Raw genomic sequence first — 20,254 nt, 5'->3', positions numbered from 1 at the left:
TCTGTGTATCCATCCATTTACCTATCCATCTCTCCATGTATATATCATCCATCAATCTATTCACACACCCATCCATCCATCTTTCTAACTACATACTACTCCCCTGCCTGCCTGACCACCTGTCCCCCCACTACTCCGCCCTTTTGACCCATCTATCCATGTACCCACCTGCTCTTCTCTTTTCCTTGCAGGGGCAGGCCAAGCAGCCGCTGCTGCTGCCGCCAAAGCTGCCAAGTATGGTGAGTAACGTTGCCCTGTCCGATGCCCTTCTCGAGCCTAGGCTCTAAGCGAGGGCAGAGCAACCTCACACTTGGGCCTCCAGGGCCAAGATGCAAATCCACAGCCCCCATCTGCCTTCTAAGGCACGCTCAGCTCTTCCACCATGGCCATTTGCTATTCAGACTATTGGTACCTTGTTCACCAGCTCACTCCAAAGGAGTGTGTTGAAGATGCTAGGCAATCCTGCCCCCCACCTCCCTCTCCATTTATCCATACATACATACACATATACATGTGGTTGGGTGGGTGGCGGTGGATAAATGGGTGGATGGATGGATGGATGGATGGATGGATGGATGGATGGATGGATGAGGTGAACACTGGTGTTTATTCTTCTCTCCTCCAGGTGCTGGTGGAGCCGGAGGCCTGGGAGGCCTGGGAGGCCTGGTGCCAGGTGCAGGAGCAGGAGCAATACCAGGTGTACCGGGCACTGGGGGAGTGCCAGGTGAGCTGTGTTCCCCATCCTGAGATGGGCTTGTATGGTCTTATGGGATTGGGGCTTGGCATTTTACAGATAGGAAAACTGACCCCATTTTACAGATAGGAAAACTGACCCCAGAACTGAGTGGGGAAGAGGGGACCATTTCCCCTAAAGTAGTTGAGTGAGGGGGAGCACTCTGTAGGGACCCAGTTGCTGATCTCTGGCAAGCCTCTCCATGCTGTGGGAGACTCAGCTAGCTCTGTGGGAGATCCCTGGGTCACCCAGAGTGGAGTGACGTGACATGCCTTTTACTCTGAGGTATTTCTAGTTCCTTACCAACAGAAGACCCTTCACTCAGGTGACCTTAGGTCCTTTCCCATACACCAGTCAGAGGTCAAAGGGAGATGATTCGAAGACCTTGGCATTCAAGGACGCCCTAGTTGTTGTTCTCCCATCGGAAGATTTCTCTTCTGTATCCCTCCCCCGACACCCAGGAGAAAACTGCCCTTCTGTGTTTCTTTCAGAAAGGAGCTAGGGCTGGGAGTGTGGCTGAGTGGTGGGTAGAGTGTTTGCTGAGCATGCAGAGGAGCCTGGGTTCATTCCCGGTACTGCAAAGAAAGAAGGGGCACTCGGTGGGTAGAGGCACTTGCAGCCAAGCCTGACAACCTGAGTTCAAATCCTGAAACCCCCACATGTCAGAATGAGAGAAATGATTCCCACAAGTTGCCTTCTAACCCCCAAATGTGTGCTGGGGAGCATGTGAGCATGCACACACACAAATAAATAAACAAGTGTGAATTTTAAAAGGAAAGCGAAAGGATGCGTGGGAGATGGTACGGGGACATGAGCATCTGCATTGCAGTAAGTGTAAGGACCAGAGGCTGAATCCCCGGAAACCACATAAAAGCCAGTGGACATGGCGGCCTGCCTGTAATCTTAGCATGTGGGAGGAGAGACGGGGACTCCCCAGGGCGAGCTGGCTAGCTAGAACAGCTGGAACAGCAGGCTCTGGGTTCAGCGAGAGACCCTGCCTCAAAGTACAAAGTGCAATCAGAAAGAAGACAAGGGTAGCCAGGTGTGGTGGCACACACTTTTAATCCCAGCACTCAGAAGGCAGAAGCAGGCAGATCTCTGTGAGTTTGAGGCCAGCCTGGCCTACAAAGCGAGTTCCAGAGCAGCCAGGGCTGTTAAACAGGGAAACCTTGTCTTGAAAAAACACCAAAAAAAAAAAAAAAGGAGAGAGAGAGAAGATAAGGAGGACTTGTATGAATAGTGTGATTCTTGTACTCATTTATACAAAGAAACCTGTTAAAAAATCAAATGCGCCGGGTGGTGGTGGCTCACGCCTTTAATCCCAGCACTCAGGAGGCAGAGGCAGGCGGATCTCTGTGAGTTCAAGGCCAGCCTGGGCTACCAAGTGAGTTCCAGGAAAGGCACAAAGCTACACAGAGAAACTCTGTCTTGAAAAACCTAAAAAAATAAAAAAAATCAAATGCTCCAAAACAGATCTGTATATTCAATACTTCCTTAGTTAAATCCCCAATAAAACATTTGTAAATGTGTGTGTGCACATGTGTTTAAAAATAAATAAATAAAAGATAAGGAAGGGCTCATTTCCTACAATTACTTGGGGTACAGGTGCTGCTAGGAATTTTGTACTTAAGAGCATCCCAAACAGGGCTAGAATCACCTCTCAGCTCTTCGCTGAAGCCCAAGCAAAACAGGGACATGTCCAGGTTGCCAGCAGGGGGCGTCAGCAGCACTGTCTGAAGCCCAGCCACCCACCTCAGCACCCTTCTCTGTCTGTCTCCAGTGTGAGGCGTGGTACCCAGAGAGGGATACCCATGGTGGACTCTGGAAGGGGTGGTAAAGATGAGGAGGGGATATTGGACATCATCTTATGCTCCCTTTATCCAAACAGGAGCAGGTACCCCTGCAGCTGCAGCTGCTGCCGCCGCCGCCAAGGCAGCCGCCAAAGCGGGCCAGTATGGTAAGTTGTTCCCATCTGTACCTGACCTTCGACCCCAGACCATAGCCTTCTCACATCTCCTGCTGAGGAGCTAAGGGTGACCTTGAACTCCTGTTCCTCCTGCTCGTGTGCTCTCATATGCTGGGATTCCAGGCATGTGCCCCCAAACTTTGATTGTGCGGTGCTGGGAGCTGGAACCCAGGGCTTCCAGCATGCTAGGTGAGCACTCTACCAACTGAGCCACACCCCAAGCCCTGAGTATGGGCTTTTCTCATAGCTTTTAGCTTGCCCTCTCCCTTTTAGCAGTGTAAGCCTGCCAACCCCTCCATGACCCTGCCTCAGCCTACTTCTAAAAGCGCCTGGTTCCCCAAGTCCAACTAGGGCTGGTCCTCTTCTGAATCTCAAGCTAGGCAGAGTCCAGCCGTATCCCCTTGAGGGGCTACATTCCCTGCCTAGAATCCCCCAGTGAGGGGCTGGGGTGTGGCTCAGTGGTAGAGCCCCTGCATAGAATCCCCCAGTGAGGGGCTGGGGCGTGGCTCAGTGGTAGAACACTTGGCTAGCATGTTCAAAGCCTCCCATTCACTCTCCAGTACTAAAAAAGCAAAAAGTAAAACAAACAACCAAAATAAACTGCTTGTCCTTCATCATCCTTAAGCAAGCCTCCAAGGTGTCCCTGTCCTTCAAAAGGTTACAAACTACTAAATTTACTTCTGACTTTTATTACAGAGGAGCAAAAAGAAGCCCAGCAAGGGATAGTATCTGCCCCAAGATCACACAGCTAGTCTTTGCCAGGGCTAGGAAGAGAACCCACAGCTCCTAACTCATAGCTGTGGACTCTTCATCAGCTCCTGCCCTCTTTCTTTGGGCCATGATTATAGATAAGCTCCATGATTATAGAAGCTGTTCCTTCTCTTGTAGGTTTGGGCCCTGGCGTTGGTGGTGTTCCTGGTGGAGTCGGTGTGGGTGGAGTTCCTGGTGGAGTTGGCCCTGGTGGTGTTACTGGTATTGGAGCTGGTCCCGGCATCGGCATTGGACCTGGTGGTATTGGTGAGCTATGGTGAATGAGTGGGTGGGTCTGGGGGTTCCCTGAAGCCTCCATGGGCGCCATCTTCAATGTCCTTCCTCTCTCTTCAGGAGCAGGGACGCCGGCTGCCGCCAAATCTGCTGCTAAGGCAGCCGCCAAAGCCCAGTACAGTGAGTGCACCCCCTCTCCTGTCCCCAGCCACGTAGCCAGGACACACGGCCACCGGAAACAACCTCTCAGATACATCCTTACTGTCTTTAGGTCCCCATGGCACCTAGCAGAGGGCTGGGAAACACAGACCCAGCAAGAGGGAGACCTGGGCTCAAGTCTTGGTTCTCGAGATAGCTGAGTGACTTCCGGGATTCCTTTAGCTTATGTATCAAGTGTGGGAGTCAATGGCATGAGGGCACACGGAAGGTCACTAGGAGAATTTCAGAGATTCGGATGAGGGTGTGGTTTAGCTGGTGGAGCACTTGCCTAGAATGCACGAAGCCCTGGCTTCCATACCCAGCATTGCATGCACCAGGCATGGTGGTGCTTGCCTGTAATCCCATCCCAGCAATTGTGAGATAGAGGCAAGAGGACCAGAAATTCAAGAGGGCTTTCAGTTCAAGTCCAACCTGGGCTACATGAGACCCTTGGGTGAGGGAGAGTATTAAATAGATTCCTTCAAAAGCTGGGAATGGAAGTGCACGCCTCTAATCCCAGCACTCAGGAGGCAGCCACAGGTAGATCTCTATGAGTTTGATGCCAGCCTGGTCTATAGTTCCAGACCAGCCAACACTATTTAGTGAGACCCTATCTCAAAATAATAATAATAATAATAATAATAATAATAATAATAATAATAACAATAATAATAATAATAATAATAAACATGGACTCTGGGGTGAGTCAGCAGATGAGGACAACGCTGGGTAGGAGGCTGCTGCTCCTTGGGGACCCCTTCCTTTGGGGCCTGACTCAGCTCCTGAGGCAGGGTACCCCTACAGGGACACAGGCCCTATTGGCTACAACTGCTAACTTCCTCTTCTCTGCAGGGGCTGCTGCTGGGCTTGGGGCAGGTGTCCCTGGATTTGGGGCAGGTGCTGGTGTCCCTGGCTTTGGGGCAGGTGCTGGTGGTGTCCCTGGATTTGGAGCTGGAGCAGGTGTCCCTGGATTTGGGGCTGGAGCAGGTAAGGAGAATTCTAAGAACTGGATAAAGTACCCTGGAGCTCAGAGAAAGGGCCTGCTTCATCCCAGGACTCCATCCCTATGTCCTTACAAAGCATCCATTAGATGTTCCTGAGCAGGCAAAAGCAAATGGGTACCAGGTAGGTAGTGCAGGGGGCCTGTCATCTGAGATACTCGGGAGGCTGAGACATGAGGCTTACAAGTCCGAGGCCAGCCTGCTCTATAGAGAGCCTGTATAACTTTGTGAAGTGCTATCTTAAATAAATGAATGAATAAATTGATGAACTAATTAATTAAAAAAACAAACAAACAGGATCTAGTACTGTAGCTCAGTGGCGGAGCATCTGACTAGAGTTCCTCCATAAGAGGCTGACCAGATGGCTCAGGGTAGAACACCCTGCCTAGCATGGGTGAGGCCCTGGGTTTCATTTCTAGTAACAAGCGAAGGTGGATGGAGCGAGTGGGGGAATCAGTGAGGGAGGGACCGGCCAAACAACTCCAGAGTGTGAGATTTTAGAGGGAAGTGTATGAAGGCTGCAGACTGATCAAAAGCCCCCAACAACCACAGAAGAAAAGGTAGAAGTCTCTTCCTCCGGGCCAGTCCAGATAGCCTTCCAAAAAAAAAAAAAACAGTGGTTCTCAACCTGAGGGTCGTGACCCCTTTGTTACACTTCATAACAGTAGTGAAATTATGAAGTAGCAACAAAATAATTTTATGGTTGGGGTCACCACAACGTAAGGAACTGTGTTCAAGAGTCGCAGCCCTGGGAAGGTTGAGAATCACTACTCTAGAAAAAGGGGCCACTAGGAACCCCAGTTCTTCGTCATGTGGTCGCTGAGCCTCGCTCTGGGCCCAGCCTTTATACTGGGCATAAAGAAGACAGAGAGAGATGAAGGAAAGAAACACAAAGCTGGCCCTCAAGGAGTCCTAGGTGAACAATGTCAAGATTAAATACTAGAACCCTGTATCTACGAGTAGGACCTCACGATTGGAGTGCCATGGAGTTTCCAGGCTTTAAAAAAAAAAGATCTAAGTAGGAGAAGTCAGGATGGGCTTCCTGGAAGAGGCAGCAGAATTCCCAGGTACAGAGCTCAGCAGCAGACCTCTCTTTCCCTTTCTTTTTTTTTCCTCACAGTCCCTGGATCCCTGGCTGCATCAAAAGCTGCTAAATATGGTGAGTGCCACCCACCACCTGCTCCCCTGGTCACCCCCCTCCCCCGCCGCCCACCACCTGCTCCCCTGGTCAACCCCCCCTCCCCCGCCGCCCCCCCAGCCTTGAAGTGTAGGGCTGAGCTGCTCAACACAGAGAAAGGCTACCTAGGGGATGTCTGAATGACAGCCACAGACCTGACACCTGCCTACGGACCCCTGTGTCAGTCAAAACCACCTGCCGCGCCCAGCATGGTGGTCCACACCTGTAATCTCAGCTCTTGGAAAGCAGAGGCAGGGGGTCACCGTTGGCGACATAGAGAGTCCAAGGTCGACCTAGGAAACCCTGTCTCGCTCACAACTGTCCGATCTCCCAGCCTCACTCTGAAGCTGACAGTTTTCTTGGTACAGAACAGGGACGGGGGGGGGACGGGGGGGGGACGGGGGGTGTATTACTGATGCTGGTCCCACAAGGCTGGGCAGCTTCAGCCTCCGCTCCACCCTTTGGCCTGTGGAGTTGTGAATATTCCTTGTGCAGGCATCCCCAGGCCTCCTCCTCCTCCTTTCCTGTCAGCGTGACTTCGCCCAGCACCCGCCAGCCTGGAAGACGTGGCAGACCCGTCTGCCTTGCCACTTGGCGCTCTGGCCAGACCCACACTGTCTGTGACCCCCACATTCCCGGCCTCCTAAAGAGCCGGGGGGGGGGGGCTCTGCCAGGGATGCGCCAACTGGCTGCAGTTTGTCTGCTTGAGGGCCAGTTTCCACCTCGGAAAATCCCTCAGCTACACACACACACACACACACACACACACACACACACACACACAGTCCCTGGTCACCCACAGCTCTCTCTCAAATTCCTTGCTGGCTGCCCTTGGCCTTTGTCAACAGACATTGCCTAGGGAAACACACCACGGACTCTCTGGGAGAGCAGCCACTGGGTCGTCTTCTGCCCTTCAAACCTTGAATGTGAAATGTTCAAAACCCCTCCTTGGCCTCGACCTTCTCATCCGCAAACTTGGTGTGACTGCTGGGCATGGTGGATCACACCTGTGAAGCCAGCATTTTGAAGGCTGAGGCAGGAGAATCTCAAGGTCAAAGGCAGCATGGGCTAAATGGCAAGAGCCTGTCTCAGAAAACCAATAGAGAGGTGACTATGTGGCTCAGAGGTAGAGCACCGCCTGGAATTCCCCAGCTGAAGGCGTGGCTCAGTAGGAGAAAGTGCTTGCCTAGAATCCTCCAGTGAGGGCCTGGGAGTGTGACTCAGTGGTAGAGCACCTGCCTAGAATCCCAGAGGCCTCTCCTGCCTTATGGCCCTAGGGCATGAACACATCTTTCAGACACGGGGAACTGAAGGCAGGCATGTTGGCACAAGCCTGTCATCCCAGCAGTCTGGAGGCTGAGATGGGACAGGTAGATCATGAGTTCAAGGCCAGTCTCTGCAACTTAGTGAGGCCCTATCTTACTAGGAGAAATTTTTTTAAAAGATAAAAGGAGCCAGGTGGTGGTAGTGCACACCTTTAATCCCAGCACTCAGGTAGCAGAGGCAGGTGGATCTCTGTGAGTTTGTGGCCAGCCTGGTCTACAGAGGGAGTTCCAGGACAGCCAGGACAGGGCTCCACAGAGAAACCCTGTCTGGAAAAAACAAAAGAAAAAAAAGTCCCAGGCATCATAGCACAATGCCTATAAATCTCAGCACTTGGGAAGTGGAAGCAGGAAAATCAGGAGTTCAAAACCATCCTCAGCCACACTGAAAACCAGCCTGAGCTATAAGTAACCTGGTCTCAAATGAATAAACAAAAATATAGGCACTGACCCCCAGTCCTCTTTCAACAGGAGCAGGAGCTGGAGGCCTTGGAGGTGTTGGAGGTCTTGGAGGTGCTGGTGGCCTCGGGGGCCCTGGGGGTCTTGGTGGGGCTGGTGTTCCAGGTGGTGTAGCAGGTATGTCTTTCTATCCCAGCAATGGGCTGGCTGGGGATCGAGCCTGAGACCGAGAAGCAGTCCCTTCTGAGTCCCTCTGTGTCCCCAGGAGCGTCACCTGCTGCCGCTGCTGCTGCTGCTAAAGCTGCCGCGAAGGCCGCCCAGTATGGTGGAGCCGGCGGACTGGGAGCCGGTGGACTCGGGGCCGGTGGACTCGGGGCCGGTGGCCTGGGAGCCGGTGGCCTGGGAGCCGGTGGACTTGGGGCCGGTGGAGCAGGCCTTGGAGGTAAAGAATGAGTGAGTGAGGTATATGAGAGAGAGAGAGATACTGAAGCCAAGTATGATGACAAACACCTGTCACCCGAGCACTAGGGAGGCTAAGGCTGGAGGATCATGGGTTGGAGGCTAACCTGGGCTGCACAGTGAGTTCAAGGTCAGCCTAGGAGATATTAGACCCCATCGGAAGCAAAGGGGTAGAAAGCTTAAGCAGGCAGGAGCCAGGACTGCCCGTTGACACAGAGGTACCAAAACCCACCTTCTCCTCTCTCTTTCAACCCATCAACTATTACAGGTGAGGGCTTATTAGCATAATGCTGGTCGGACCCATTTCTCAGACAAGAAAAATCAAAACTGGAGAGGAATTACTTCCTTAAAGTCTCTGCTACCATGGTGGATCGATCTCTCTCTCTCTCTCTCTCTCTCTCTCTCTCTCTCTCTCTCTCTCCTCTCCCTCTCTCTCTCTCTCTCTGCTATGTGTCTCCTACCGTGTCCCCTACCTAAACTAGCCTGTATGCTATGTTCCCCAAGACTGGGCATGTAATAGCAGCTTAATATAAACTACTGGAGATCTGGAGAAATAGCTCAATGATAGTGCATTTGTCTAAAATCTGCCAATGAGGGGCTGGGGTGTGGCATCAGTAGTAGAGCCCCTGCCTAGAATCCCCCAGTGAGGGGCTGGGGTGGGTCAGTGGTAGGCCTGCTAGTCCCCAGTGAGGGGCTGGGAGTAGCTCATGGTAGAGCCCCTGCCTAGAATCCCCCAGTGAGGGGCTGGGGGAGTAGCTCCATGGTAGAGCACTAGTCGAGAATCCTCCACTGGGAGCGGGGTGTGGCTCCATGGTAGAGTGCTTGCCTTGAATCCCCTATTAGTAAGCTGCCCAAAGCATTGCTCAATGGTAGAATACTTGCATAGCATGCATAAGACCCTGGATTCCATCTCTAGCACCACACACACACACACACACACACACGCACGCACGCACGCACGCACGCACGCACGCACGCACGCACAGGCTATCAGAATGATGGATGTGAGAACGAGGAGGTCTGATGGAATGGTGGAGTGGGAGACAGGTGGGATGCAGGAGGACAAGGTGGGATGCAGGAGGACAAGTTGGGCAGATGCTGATGAACAGATCAGCTAAGGGGACCTGAGTGGTGGAGAGAGGTGGCTTTCCTGAGTCCTCGTGTGTCTGTTTCCTCTAGGTGTGTCCCCAGCTGCAGCGGCTAAAGCAGCCAAATATGGTGAGTTTCTGCCATACCCTCCCCCTCCCCAACATAGGCTTTTACCCCCATCACCACCAGCCATACCTGCCCAGCTCATGGTACCCCCAAAGGTCTTGTCCACGATGTCATCACCACCACCCCTTGCGTCTCATCCTGACAACCCCCTGTCCTCTCCTCAGGTGCTGCTGGCCTTGGAGGTGTCCTCGGAGCCAGGCCATTCCCAGGTGGAGGTACGGCCCGCTCTGGTGGTGTTCTTGGCTCTGCCTGCTCTAGGGACAAACAATAGGGTTCCAGACACCGACTTCACAGGAGGACCCAAGGCTGGTGATGGACATAGCAGTCTAGGACAGGAGACAACTAGGGCCCACAACTAAGGCACAAGGCGCCACACAGGCATATGAGACAGAGACAAGGTTAACTAAGAAAGTGACCTCCAGGCTGGAGAGGGGGCTCAGCTAGTGAAACACTCACTGGGCAAGCATGGAGACATGAGTTCAATTCCCCGGCATGCATGTAAACTTTGCAGGCTGGGGAGATGGTGACTGGGGGATCCCGGAGGCTTGATGGCCCAGCTAGTGTTGCCAAATCGGGGAACAAAAGGTTTGGTGAGAGACCCTGCCTCAAAATGAAAGGTGGAAAGCAAACACACACACACACACACACACACACACACACACACACACACACACACCACAAAGAATTGTTGCTTCGGTAGGGCAAGGCAATGGGAAGGAGCTGGTCCAGACATCAAGGCTAGGTGACAAGGCCAGAACATGGCCTGTCACTGTTCATCACCAACCCCAAATTTCTCCTGCAGGAGTGGCAGCGAGACCTGGCTTTGGACTGTCTCCTATTTACCCAGGTATGCCCAAGTGTCTTGCCCCGTGGCCCTGTTCTGGTCACGGCCAGGCCCTTTCCTCTCCTCTGCTCCATTTGCTCAGAAGAGTTGAACTAGACTCTATGGTAGACCCCAATCTAACCTAAGGACACTTCTAAGGACAGGGGACACGACACCAGCTTTTCTAAAGCATCTTTCACGTCTCTTGGGGTCCCTGTGGGTCAAATAGCTTCCTTACCCTACTTCTCCTTAGGCAACCTGAGACTCAAAGACCACTAAACACTGTTCCAAGGTCACACAGTGAGCAGAGATCGAGCCGAAGGCTCCTGCTGCCCAAATCCAGGACTTCTTATATCACGTGTCCTGCTCCAATCAGGGAGGGCATGGTGGGCTCCCAGAGGTGTGTCCACACTCACAGTTCGTCCTCTTACTTCACAGGTGGTGGTGCTGGGGGCCTGGGAGTTGGCGGTGAGTGTGCAGTAAAAAGATGTCTCATACATGTGCTGGTGGAAGGATCTTAGCTCTGGGGGAGGGGAGGGGGGAGGCAGAGGGGAGTGAAGCAGAAGGATGAAAATCGAAGACTAGCCTGGACTACAGAGAGTTCCAGAAAACTTGATCAACTTAGCAAAACTCTGTCTCCAAGTTTTTCATAAACATTTTTTTAAAGGGCTGATGATGTAACTCAATAGTAGAGCACCTGCCTAGAATCCCCCAGTGAGGGGCTGGGGTGTGGCTCAGTGGTAGAGTCCCTGCCTAGAATCCCCCAGTGAGGAGCTGGGGTGTGGCTCAGTGGTAGAGCACCTGCCTAGAATCCCCCAGTGAGGGGCTGGGGTGTGGCTCAGTGGTAGAGCACCTGCCTAGAATCCCCCAGTGAGGGGCTGGGAGTATGACTCAGTGGTGGAGCCCCTGCCTAGAATCCCCCTGTGAGGGGCTGGGGTGTGGCTCAGTGGTAGAGCACCTGCCTAGAGTCCCCCAGTGAGGGGCTGGGGTATGGCTCAGTGGTAGAGCACCTGCCTAGAGTGCATTGAGCCTAAGTTCCATCCTAATACTACAGAGCTTGGCTCTGGGGAGAAGGGTGTGGCTGGACCAGAGGTGGGTGTGCTGATTGGCAGGGAGGTCTTGGGAGCCTACAAAAACAGGGCAGAGCTAGTACAGGTGAGGATGTTGGAAGAGGTAGGGGAGTCCAGAATCCGCCCCATCTTATCCTCGACTACCAACCCCCCACAGGAAAACCTCCGAAGCCCTATGGAGGAGCCCTTGGAGCCCTGGGATACCAAGGTAAGTAGAGATTCCATTCCTAGGGAAGGAAGAGGCAAAGTCAGAGGTCAAGGTCTCGGTCCACCAGCCTGGACTAGGGGACAGGCACATCCGGTGCAGATAATCAGATCTGGGAGCAAGCCTAGGACCCTCCATGCTCACCTTCGGTGTGACCTGGATTCTCTCTGCCCATATCCCTTAGCTGTTGCCCACCCTCACCTGCACAGAGGAGCCTAGGACTTAAAAGCGACAGTGAGGACTTCCAGGATGGGCCATCTCCATCCTGGCGCCACCAGGTGGCACTAACAAGCCACATCTAGCAGAAACTTCATGAAGGCTGTACACCGCCAGCCTGTGGTACCTCCCGACCCCAGGTCATCTAGCGCCAGGTTTGCTGAACAGTGAGGGCTGCCCAGCACTCAGGAGGCTGAGGCAGGAGGATTGTGAGTTAGAGGCCAGCGTGGACTCCATAAGGAGACAATCTCAACAACCCCACCCCATACAGAGAGAGAGAGAGAGAGAGAGAGAGAGAGAGAGAGAGAGAGAGAGAGAGAGAGAGAAGCAAAGGGTCGGCTGAGGACATAGCTCTGTTGATAGAAATACTTGCCTAGCATGAGCTAGGTTTCATCCCCAGTACATCATGAAACCAAGTAAGGCGGTGGATGCCTATAGTCTAAGGGCTCAGAGAGGTAGAGACATGAGGATCAGGAGTTCAAGGTCATCCTCAGCTGTATACTTGAATTCATGACCAACTTGAGCTACATGAGACACTTTCTCAAAGAATGAGGGGTAGAGGAAGGGAGGGACGAAGGAAGGGAGGGAGGGAGGGAGGGAGGGAGGCTCCTTTTAGATTCTCTAAGCCTGGGATGGAAGCAGAGACAGGGCATGCAAGGACTCAAAAGGCAGCCCAGAGGGACCCAGCTAACCATGGCTGCTTGTGCCTCCTTCCAACCCAGGTGGGGGCTGCTTCGGGAAATCTTGTGGCCGGAAGAGGAAGTGATCTTCTGGAGACCCCTGACTCGCGACCTCATCAACGTTGGTGCTACTGCTTGGTGGAGAATGTAAACCTTCTATGACCACCCCCTACTCCATCCCCCTGACCCCACCTGGGAGGGGACAACAGGCCAGTGGCCTTGGAAACCCACAGGACAAGGAAATCAGACAGCAGCGGCCACGTACCCCTAACCAGAAATTTGCCCCCTACATCAGAGGCCAGGGCGGGTGCCCCATCTCTTCCCACCCAGGAGCTCCCCCACACACAGTCTCCATCTCCAAGGGAAATTGGTGCTACATGTTGGTGCTTCTTTTTCGTGGGGGGAGGGAGGAGGGAAGGGTATCCCAGGGGACCCTCCCTTCCCTAAACCCCTCTATTAAGATGGTGCACACATTTGTTGGGCAGTCCCACCTCACCCTGCCCACCAGGAGCCATCCCTGGCTGCATCCCATTGGTACCCAAATGCCGAGAGCCTTGACGCTGGATTTGATGACACAGCCCCTCTCTCTTTGGATCCCTTGGCCCTGTCTCCCTCTGCCAGTAGCTATTTCCCACATCTGGGACACCTTGGAGTCAGAAGGCTCCCACACTGGGAATAGCCCCCCTTGTTCTTGTGGAATCCACCCGCCCACCCATTCATCCATCCATCCATCCGTCCATCCCAACTGCCTAGTGCCACTAGCTGACTGGGCACACCCACTATCAACCTGGTTCACCTGTCATGGCAGCCTGTACCCTGTTTTTTCCACCCCCCGCCACACACCCCAAATGCTGGCCTGGGGTGCAAGGGGTTGTGCGGGCTGGGGCAGGACTATCCTCCCCACATGCAGTACTGTATCCTCCATCCCTTCCCGGGGCCACTCTGACAGAGCATGCCCCACCACCCCACCTCCTTGTGTTTCGCTGTGATAGATCAATAAATATTTTATTTTTTGTCCTGGATATTTGGGGATGATGTTTGATTGTTGGTGTGCTCTTTGGGTCTTATTTTTATGGTTAATTGGGGAAAAAAAATCTTTTCTAATCCGAGGAGCTGTATCCTCGGGAGAAAATTCATTTTAATCGCTTTGATATAACTCTGGATAAAACACACGTTTTTTTTTTTTTAAACAACAAAAACAAAATAAGAAAAGAGAATTAACTGCTTTAGAAAAGACTAATAAATGAAAACCTTTTTAAAGGAAATTGCCTTGGGTTTCTTTGGTTTTTGTGTATGTGTTGGTGCGTGTGCAAGCACACACAAGTGTGTGTAGAAGCCAGAGGACAACCCCGAGTGTTACCTGCCAGGGGCTGTCCACTTTTCACTTGAGACATAGTCTCTCCTTAGCCTGGGACTCACCAAGCAGGCTAGCCTGGTTGGGCAGAGATCTCAGGGTTCTGCCTGTGTTTGCCCCCGACCCACGTCCCAAGAGTTCAGATTGTAAGCACTCACCGCCAAGTCCTGCTTTTTCCCTCTGTACATGGGTTCCGGGGAACGGACTAAGATCATCACGATGCACACAAGCGTTCTGTCGAATGAGCTGTCTCCTCCACCACCTGTGTGTTTATCACCTGCTTTCAACATCTGGTCCAGCAGTAAATTGGCTTTAATGTGAAGAACATCCACTGCCTGGGATAAATTGAGGAGGCTGTTGACCCAATTCAGCTGTTGTCACCTGGGGATATAGCTAAGCAGGTGAGCTCCTGCCTAGAAACCCCCAGTGAGGGGCTGGGGGTGTGACTCAGGGGTAGAGCCCCTGCCTAGAATCCCCCAGTGATGGGCTGGGGTGTGACTCAGTGGTAGAGCCCCTGCCTAGAATCCCCAATGAGGGGCTGGGGTGTGGCTCAGTGGTAGAGCACCTGCCTAGAATCCCCCAGTGAGGGGCTGGGGTGTGGCTTAGCTGTAGAGCACCTGCCTAGAATCCCCCAGTGAGGGGCCCTGGACTTGGCTCAGTGTTAGAGTGTCTGCTTGTAGTTCTCCAGTGAGGGGCTGGGACTGGGACCCAGAGGTGGAGACTCATTTCCAACACTGGGTCGGGGAAGTGGGGGGATAGCTAACTTAAGAACTCTCAGAAGGCCATTGAGGTCCATGAATACCTATAAGAGGGCTGCAGTGAAGGTGACCCAGCTTTTCCAAGAAAGTGGCGAAGGAGATCCATCCACCCATGCATCCTTCCATTACTTCAACCAGGAGAAAACAGAATCATTTGCTGGTTTGACATCCTTTGCCCCCAGATTGGCAAGCCCTGACCTCGAGACCTAGGATTCCTTGCCTGTGTTTCTCATAGCTTGCTTGCTAGCTTGTTTCACGGTCCTGGGGGTTAAACCTCGGACATCATACATACTAGGCAATGCTCCACCACTGAGCTACATCCCCAGACCAGCTCATGCCTGCAAGGTGGCTCATCAGCTTCATCAACTTGCTATCAAGTCTGACAATTCTAGTTCAAATTCCTGAACCCGTGTGGTAGAAGGAGGGAACTGACTCTCACAAGTTGTTCTCTGACCTCCAAATATGTGTGTTACTAAATGCATGCTGCATAAATAAGTAAGTGTGATAAGAAAATTAATACCAAGCCGGGCGGTGGTGGCACACACCTGTAATCCTGGCACTTGGGAGGCAAAGGCAAGCGGATCTCTGTGAATTTGATGACAGCGTGGTCTACAAAGCAAGTTCTAGGACAGCCAGAGAAACCCTGTGTCAAAAATGAAGAAAAGAAAAAAGAAAAGAAAAGAAAAAGAGAGAAAATTAATACCATGTATCTTAATGATTAACTGCCAAGTTGTGTTTAGCCTGAGCCCAGGACTTGCATACTCAAGGTCAGTTCTTTGTTTATTTGGGACAAGGTCTCCTTCCATAACCCAAGCTGGCCTCAAGCTCACAATCCTATTATCCCTGCTCCAGGGATTATAGTCATGTGTGACCATTCCTGGTTTCAAAGCCAGTTCTAACTTCTCCGTCAGAAGTCTCATAGACACAACCTAGCCTACGGCTGTTTCCTCTAATCTGAAACATGTCCCTCCTAGGAGAAGGAGGGAGTGTTGGGAGAATGCCTTCCCTCTGCAGGAGATTTAAACGTCTACTCCCTCCTCACAAAATCCCAATGACAAACCAAAGTGCAGTCTCTCCCAGATTCACCCCGGGGAACCAATGAGGTGATGGGGCTTACTTACATCGACAGGGGTTATGGACAGGAGTGTGGGGGGGGGGAGTCCCAAAGCAGCCATACTGGGAAGTCTTCACCCAAAAATGAATGATGGCTTCCACATCAATTAACTTCTCTCAGCCTGTGCACCCTACCACTTCCAGAGACCCCAAGGTCTTGGTGATTAGGGCAGAATTGTATACACGTTCTGGGAAGAACCGCTGGTCCATAGGCTCCATAGGGATGGACGCCTGCAAGCAGGCAGAGATGGTCTCATGAAGATATTGGCTGTTTTTCTAGGAGAGGAAACTATGACGGAGCACCTGCGAGTCGCCTAGGAATTCCAGTCACGTAGCTTTCATGAGTTGTCACCCAGGTCAGGGTTGGCTAATCAGTGGTACAGCTGCCTGAGTCATCCATGTTCCTATAAGTGACCCCTGTGGATTTTCTAGTTCAAGCCAGACTTGGGTGGAATCATTTCTTTGGTCTGTCAACAGTACCCTGGCTCAGGAGTGTGGAGGCCCAAATTACTCAGGGTCAGAGAATCTGAGCTTGCTTTACCCAGCAGGACTGCATAAGGGGATGATTTGACCACAGACATGGTTACCAAGTGTTTGGAAAGGTCTACACTTGGCTGTGTGGTGTGCTTTGATCTAGCAAGGGGGAGGTCTTTTGCCCCACCCTTGGCATTGTCATAAAAAGTCCTTTTGAATAAACAGAAGGGGCCATTGGATATTGACCCAGGTCCTCCCGAAGCTGTCCTGTGTTTCTGTCTGTCTCCTCTCTTTTATCTTTCTATCTACATGTTTCTTATTCCTCTCTCCTCCTCACAGGAACCCTTTAAAAGGTGGGAGCTGGCCTCCCACACAAGAGGAAAAGGATATTTGTGCAGGTCAATGAAGAAGAAAGCACGCAACACAATTATCACCCCAACAGGGACAGGCCCACAGGACCAAAGATGTGTTAGCCGTACGGTCCTTTGTGGTCCCTGCTATGGGTGGGTGACAGGACAGGTAACTAAGTCAACAGATAGTAAAGCATCCGTGGGGGCAGTCACAGTAGCGTTCCCTGTATGGGGGTGCACCTCCTTGCAACAGTTGCCTGCACCCCGAAATGGGTGATAAGACTGACTTGTCTAAAAGTGTAATATTTTTAGAGGGGCTCCAGGGGTACATCTTCCTCTATATGATATGGCTGAGATGCCTCTTTGGTGACCGGGTCTGCCATGTGGTAATGTATATTAATTACATCAGTAAATCGCCGTGTGTTATTTGAGTTCAACGATAAACTGGTTCTGAAAGTGGGGGTTGCTCCCGAACTTGACGCCCAAGCATGTTTATGTCGAGTGTCCTCCAAGACACCGCACCACCACACCACACCACCGCCAACTCTGTGACAGGAAGGGACAAGAACAGCAAAACCAGCCGAAGGGTAAAAGTACCGTGTGCTTGAGAGCAGCTGGTCACCCGTTTCTAACAGGGGTCCCTAGCGCTCGGCCCGTGATATAAAGTCACTGCGCTGGGAGAGAGAAGCTGGGTGCTCAGCCTTGGGAAGCCCAACCGTGGGATGAAGGGTCAGTGGGGATTCCCTCCCGCTCACTGCTTGAACTCCACCCGGTGGTTCCTGCTGGATGACGCGACTCGGAGTTTGATGATTTTTCTCGTTAGCTGTTGCTATTTGTTCTTTCCCTTGGAAGTGTCCTGTCACCCAGAGGGTGCTCTGCTCTGCCCAGGACTCCCTTTATTGGCAACTCCAGCTGGCTGCCTCCCCATGGCTTTCCTAGTTGACTCCTGCTGGGTATTTTGAGTACTCAGTTAGATTGTTTTGCGATCTATTTATCTGTTACTTGGTATTTATTCTTTTACTTTGGCCTATGTACTTAATAAACTCATTCAAAACTGAAAACATGGATATCTGAGGTCCCTCTCCAGACGATAACACAGATTAATACAGGCATGCCCTCAGAACAGCTGATGAACGACAGAATACATGGCAGTCTCGAGCGGAAGCGCATATGGGATGGGGTGGTAGGCATCCATAGTGTGGCCATTGCTGTGGGAGATGAGACACGAGACTGAGTCTCGGCTGTTTTCCCAGATAGAATTCACCCATATAAGGGAAGAATTACAACAGGAAAGAGGCAGGTGGGTGTCATCCTCTGCATTAGCCTCGGGTTTGGCAAGAAATGTGAGGAAGAGGGGAGAGTGAGATGGAGGTGTTGTCTTGCCATTTCTTACAGCTGACAGGATTCAAAGGAAAGAGAATCAGTTCGGTCTGTGCTGAGGAGCTCTTATCAGGATCTAAAAACTTGGAACCCATGGGAGGGATCAGCGGGGATTAAGAGAGAGCAAGTTAGAAGTCATAGAAGATACCCATCAGGCCTGACCTTTGGGTACCCTGTATCTGAACTACTTGATTTTTAAGGAGTAATTTAATTCTGTGCGGTTGCGGGGAGGGAGGGAGGGAGGGAGGGAGGGAGGGAGGGAGGGAGGGAGGGAGGATGGGGGCCCAGAATTGTCTTTGGTCATTCTTCAACTTTATTCACTGAAGCAGGGTCTCTCAATCAGACCTTAAGGTTGTCCTCTGACCTCCACACACAGGCTGTAGCACAGCTACCCACTGAAATGCACCGTGCATACATATACACAATAATAAATAAATTAGCACACAAGAAGGGAGAATCCTTAATTCAGCATGCAAATGGAGGTGTTCATAATGGCCAGGACGGGAACTGTGATAATTAAGAAGTATTCTGTGTGATAGTGACACAGTGTAGAATCACCAGGAAAAGGAGTCCTAATGAGAATGTGTCTAGATCAGGTTGGCCTACAGGCATGTCTATGGGGGATGGTCTTGACTGAATTGATGTGGAAAGACCCAGCCCACTGCGGGCAGCAACATTCCCTAGGCAGGGGATCCTACACTATAACAATAGAGAGAGTGAGCTGAGCACTAAAGAGTGGTGCCTTCATTCCTCTCCACTTAACTGCCTTGACTTTCCTCCCCACGGTGACTGGCTATAACCGGTGGGCTAACACAAAGTTTCTTTTTGTCCTATTTTATCACCGCAACAGAAAAGAAACTAAAATACCCTGTATCTGAACTACTTGATTTTTAAGGAGTAATTTAACTCTGTGTGCAGTTGCGGGGAGGGAGGTAGGGAGGGTGGGGGCCCAGAATCGTCTTTGGTCGCTCTTCAACTTTATTCACTGAAGCAGGGTCTCTCAATCAAGCCCAGAGATTTCCAATATGGCCAGTCTTCCTAGCCAACGTGCTCTGACATGATGGCCCCAAGGGTAAAGGCACTTGCCACCAAGCCTGGAGACCTGAGTTCGATCCCTGGGACCCACAATGTGGAAGGAGAGAATGGAGCCCCACCAGCTGCCCTCCGACCTTCATACATGTGCTATGACACATCACGTGTGCACACATGCACCACATAACTAAAGAAAGGTAGGGAAATGTTTAAGGAAGGAAAACAGTACTCCCGCGTGTGATGCTTCCAATGTAAAATGCCTCCCGTGGGCTCACAGGTTTGAACGCTTGACCTTCAGCTGGTGGGGGCGTCCAGAAGGCTGTAGATCTTTTTAAAGGGAGGATGTTGCTGGAGGCATTGGATCACTGGTAGGGAGGGGGCAGGTTTTATAGCCTGGCCCCACTTCCTGGCCACTCCCTGTTTCCTGGTCCACCAAAGTTGTGCAGGTGAGTCCCAGGGATGCAGGTTCTGTGCATCACCACCCTGGTCAGGGTGGGCTTTGGAGGGAGGTCTCTGCAACCACCACAGCCCGCAGAGTAATGATCTGTGAAAGGCAAGAAGGCGCATGTGTTTGGACACCTGATCCCAGCTCGTAGCATTGTTCAGGGTGGTTATGGGATCTCTGAGAACTAGGGTCTAGCTGGTAGTCATACGCCACTAGAGGGTGGCCTTAGGGGCCTGCTTTATGTCTCATATTTATTTTCTGTCCGTTGTCATCATGTGACCAGCTTCCTTACATTCCAGCCACCATGAATGAAGTCACTGCAGCCACCATGCCTTCCCCATCATGATGAACCGTGAGCCAAAAGAAACCCTTCCCTGCTTATATTGCTCCTGACAGGCATTCCATCATGGCGACGGAAAACTGATACTTCTAGCATCCCCAAGGCCCCAAGTTTCATCTCTAACATGGCCAGCAAAGGAAGAAGAAGAGCATCGGAGAAGAGCATTGTTGTGAGGAAGTAGGAAAACTGTAGGCCAACAAATGGGGAAAATCTAGATAAAATAAGTGCACTTCTACAAACACACAGCCTACTAAGAACTATAGACGATCTGAACAGATCAATGGTGAGTAATTGTTGAGTCAAACTCAAAGATTCCAACAAAGAAAAGCCCAGGAGCAGATGGCTTCAGTAGCAAACTCTGCCAAACATGTGAAGTCTTAACACATAAACTCCTAAGGCTCTTCCAAAAAAATAAAAATAAAGAAGATGAAAAATCTGCAAACCCATCTGAAGAAGCTGGCGTGGCCCTAATACCCAAACCAGACAAGGACATAAGGAAAGGTGGACAGTGGATGGACACAGGTGACCCACACCTGCAATCCTGACATTCTGGAGGTGGA

At 51.7% G+C, this 20,254-nt stretch overlaps 1 protein-coding gene across 2 annotated transcripts in view; it reads left to right on the top strand.

The window, feature by feature from the left end:
* Eln (elastin) overlaps window positions 1-12,622 on the top strand; it is a 43,327-nt gene extending 30,705 nt beyond the window's left edge. For both annotated transcript variants that reach the window (XM_037198302.1, XM_028870102.2), the window contains exons 22-36: window positions 192-239; window positions 626-724; window positions 2,622-2,690; window positions 3,588-3,716; window positions 3,804-3,863; window positions 4,734-4,868; window positions 6,003-6,041; window positions 7,853-7,957; window positions 8,046-8,222; window positions 9,419-9,457; window positions 9,619-9,669; window positions 10,257-10,301; window positions 10,716-10,745; window positions 11,505-11,555; window positions 12,491-12,622. In XM_037198302.1, coding sequence (XP_037054197.1) covers window positions 192-239; window positions 626-724; window positions 2,622-2,690; window positions 3,588-3,716; window positions 3,804-3,863; window positions 4,734-4,868; window positions 6,003-6,041; window positions 7,853-7,957; window positions 8,046-8,222; window positions 9,419-9,457; window positions 9,619-9,669; window positions 10,257-10,301; window positions 10,716-10,745; window positions 11,505-11,555; window positions 12,491-12,534 — 1,121 coding nt within the window. In that variant the 3' untranslated portion in view covers window positions 12,535-12,622. The remainder of the gene's footprint in view (window positions 1-191; window positions 240-625; window positions 725-2,621; window positions 2,691-3,587; window positions 3,717-3,803; window positions 3,864-4,733; window positions 4,869-6,002; window positions 6,042-7,852; window positions 7,958-8,045; window positions 8,223-9,418; window positions 9,458-9,618; window positions 9,670-10,256; window positions 10,302-10,715; window positions 10,746-11,504; window positions 11,556-12,490) is intronic.
* Window positions 12,623-20,254: the final 7,632 nt, after the last annotated feature.

The sequence above is a fragment of the Peromyscus leucopus genome, chromosome 23, assembly GCF_004664715.2.
Source record: "Peromyscus leucopus breed LL Stock chromosome 23, UCI_PerLeu_2.1, whole genome shotgun sequence".
In the NCBI taxonomy this organism is placed as follows: Eukaryota; Metazoa; Chordata; class Mammalia; order Rodentia; family Cricetidae; genus Peromyscus; species Peromyscus leucopus.
This window is presented reverse-complemented; position numbering and strand designations above follow the sequence as displayed.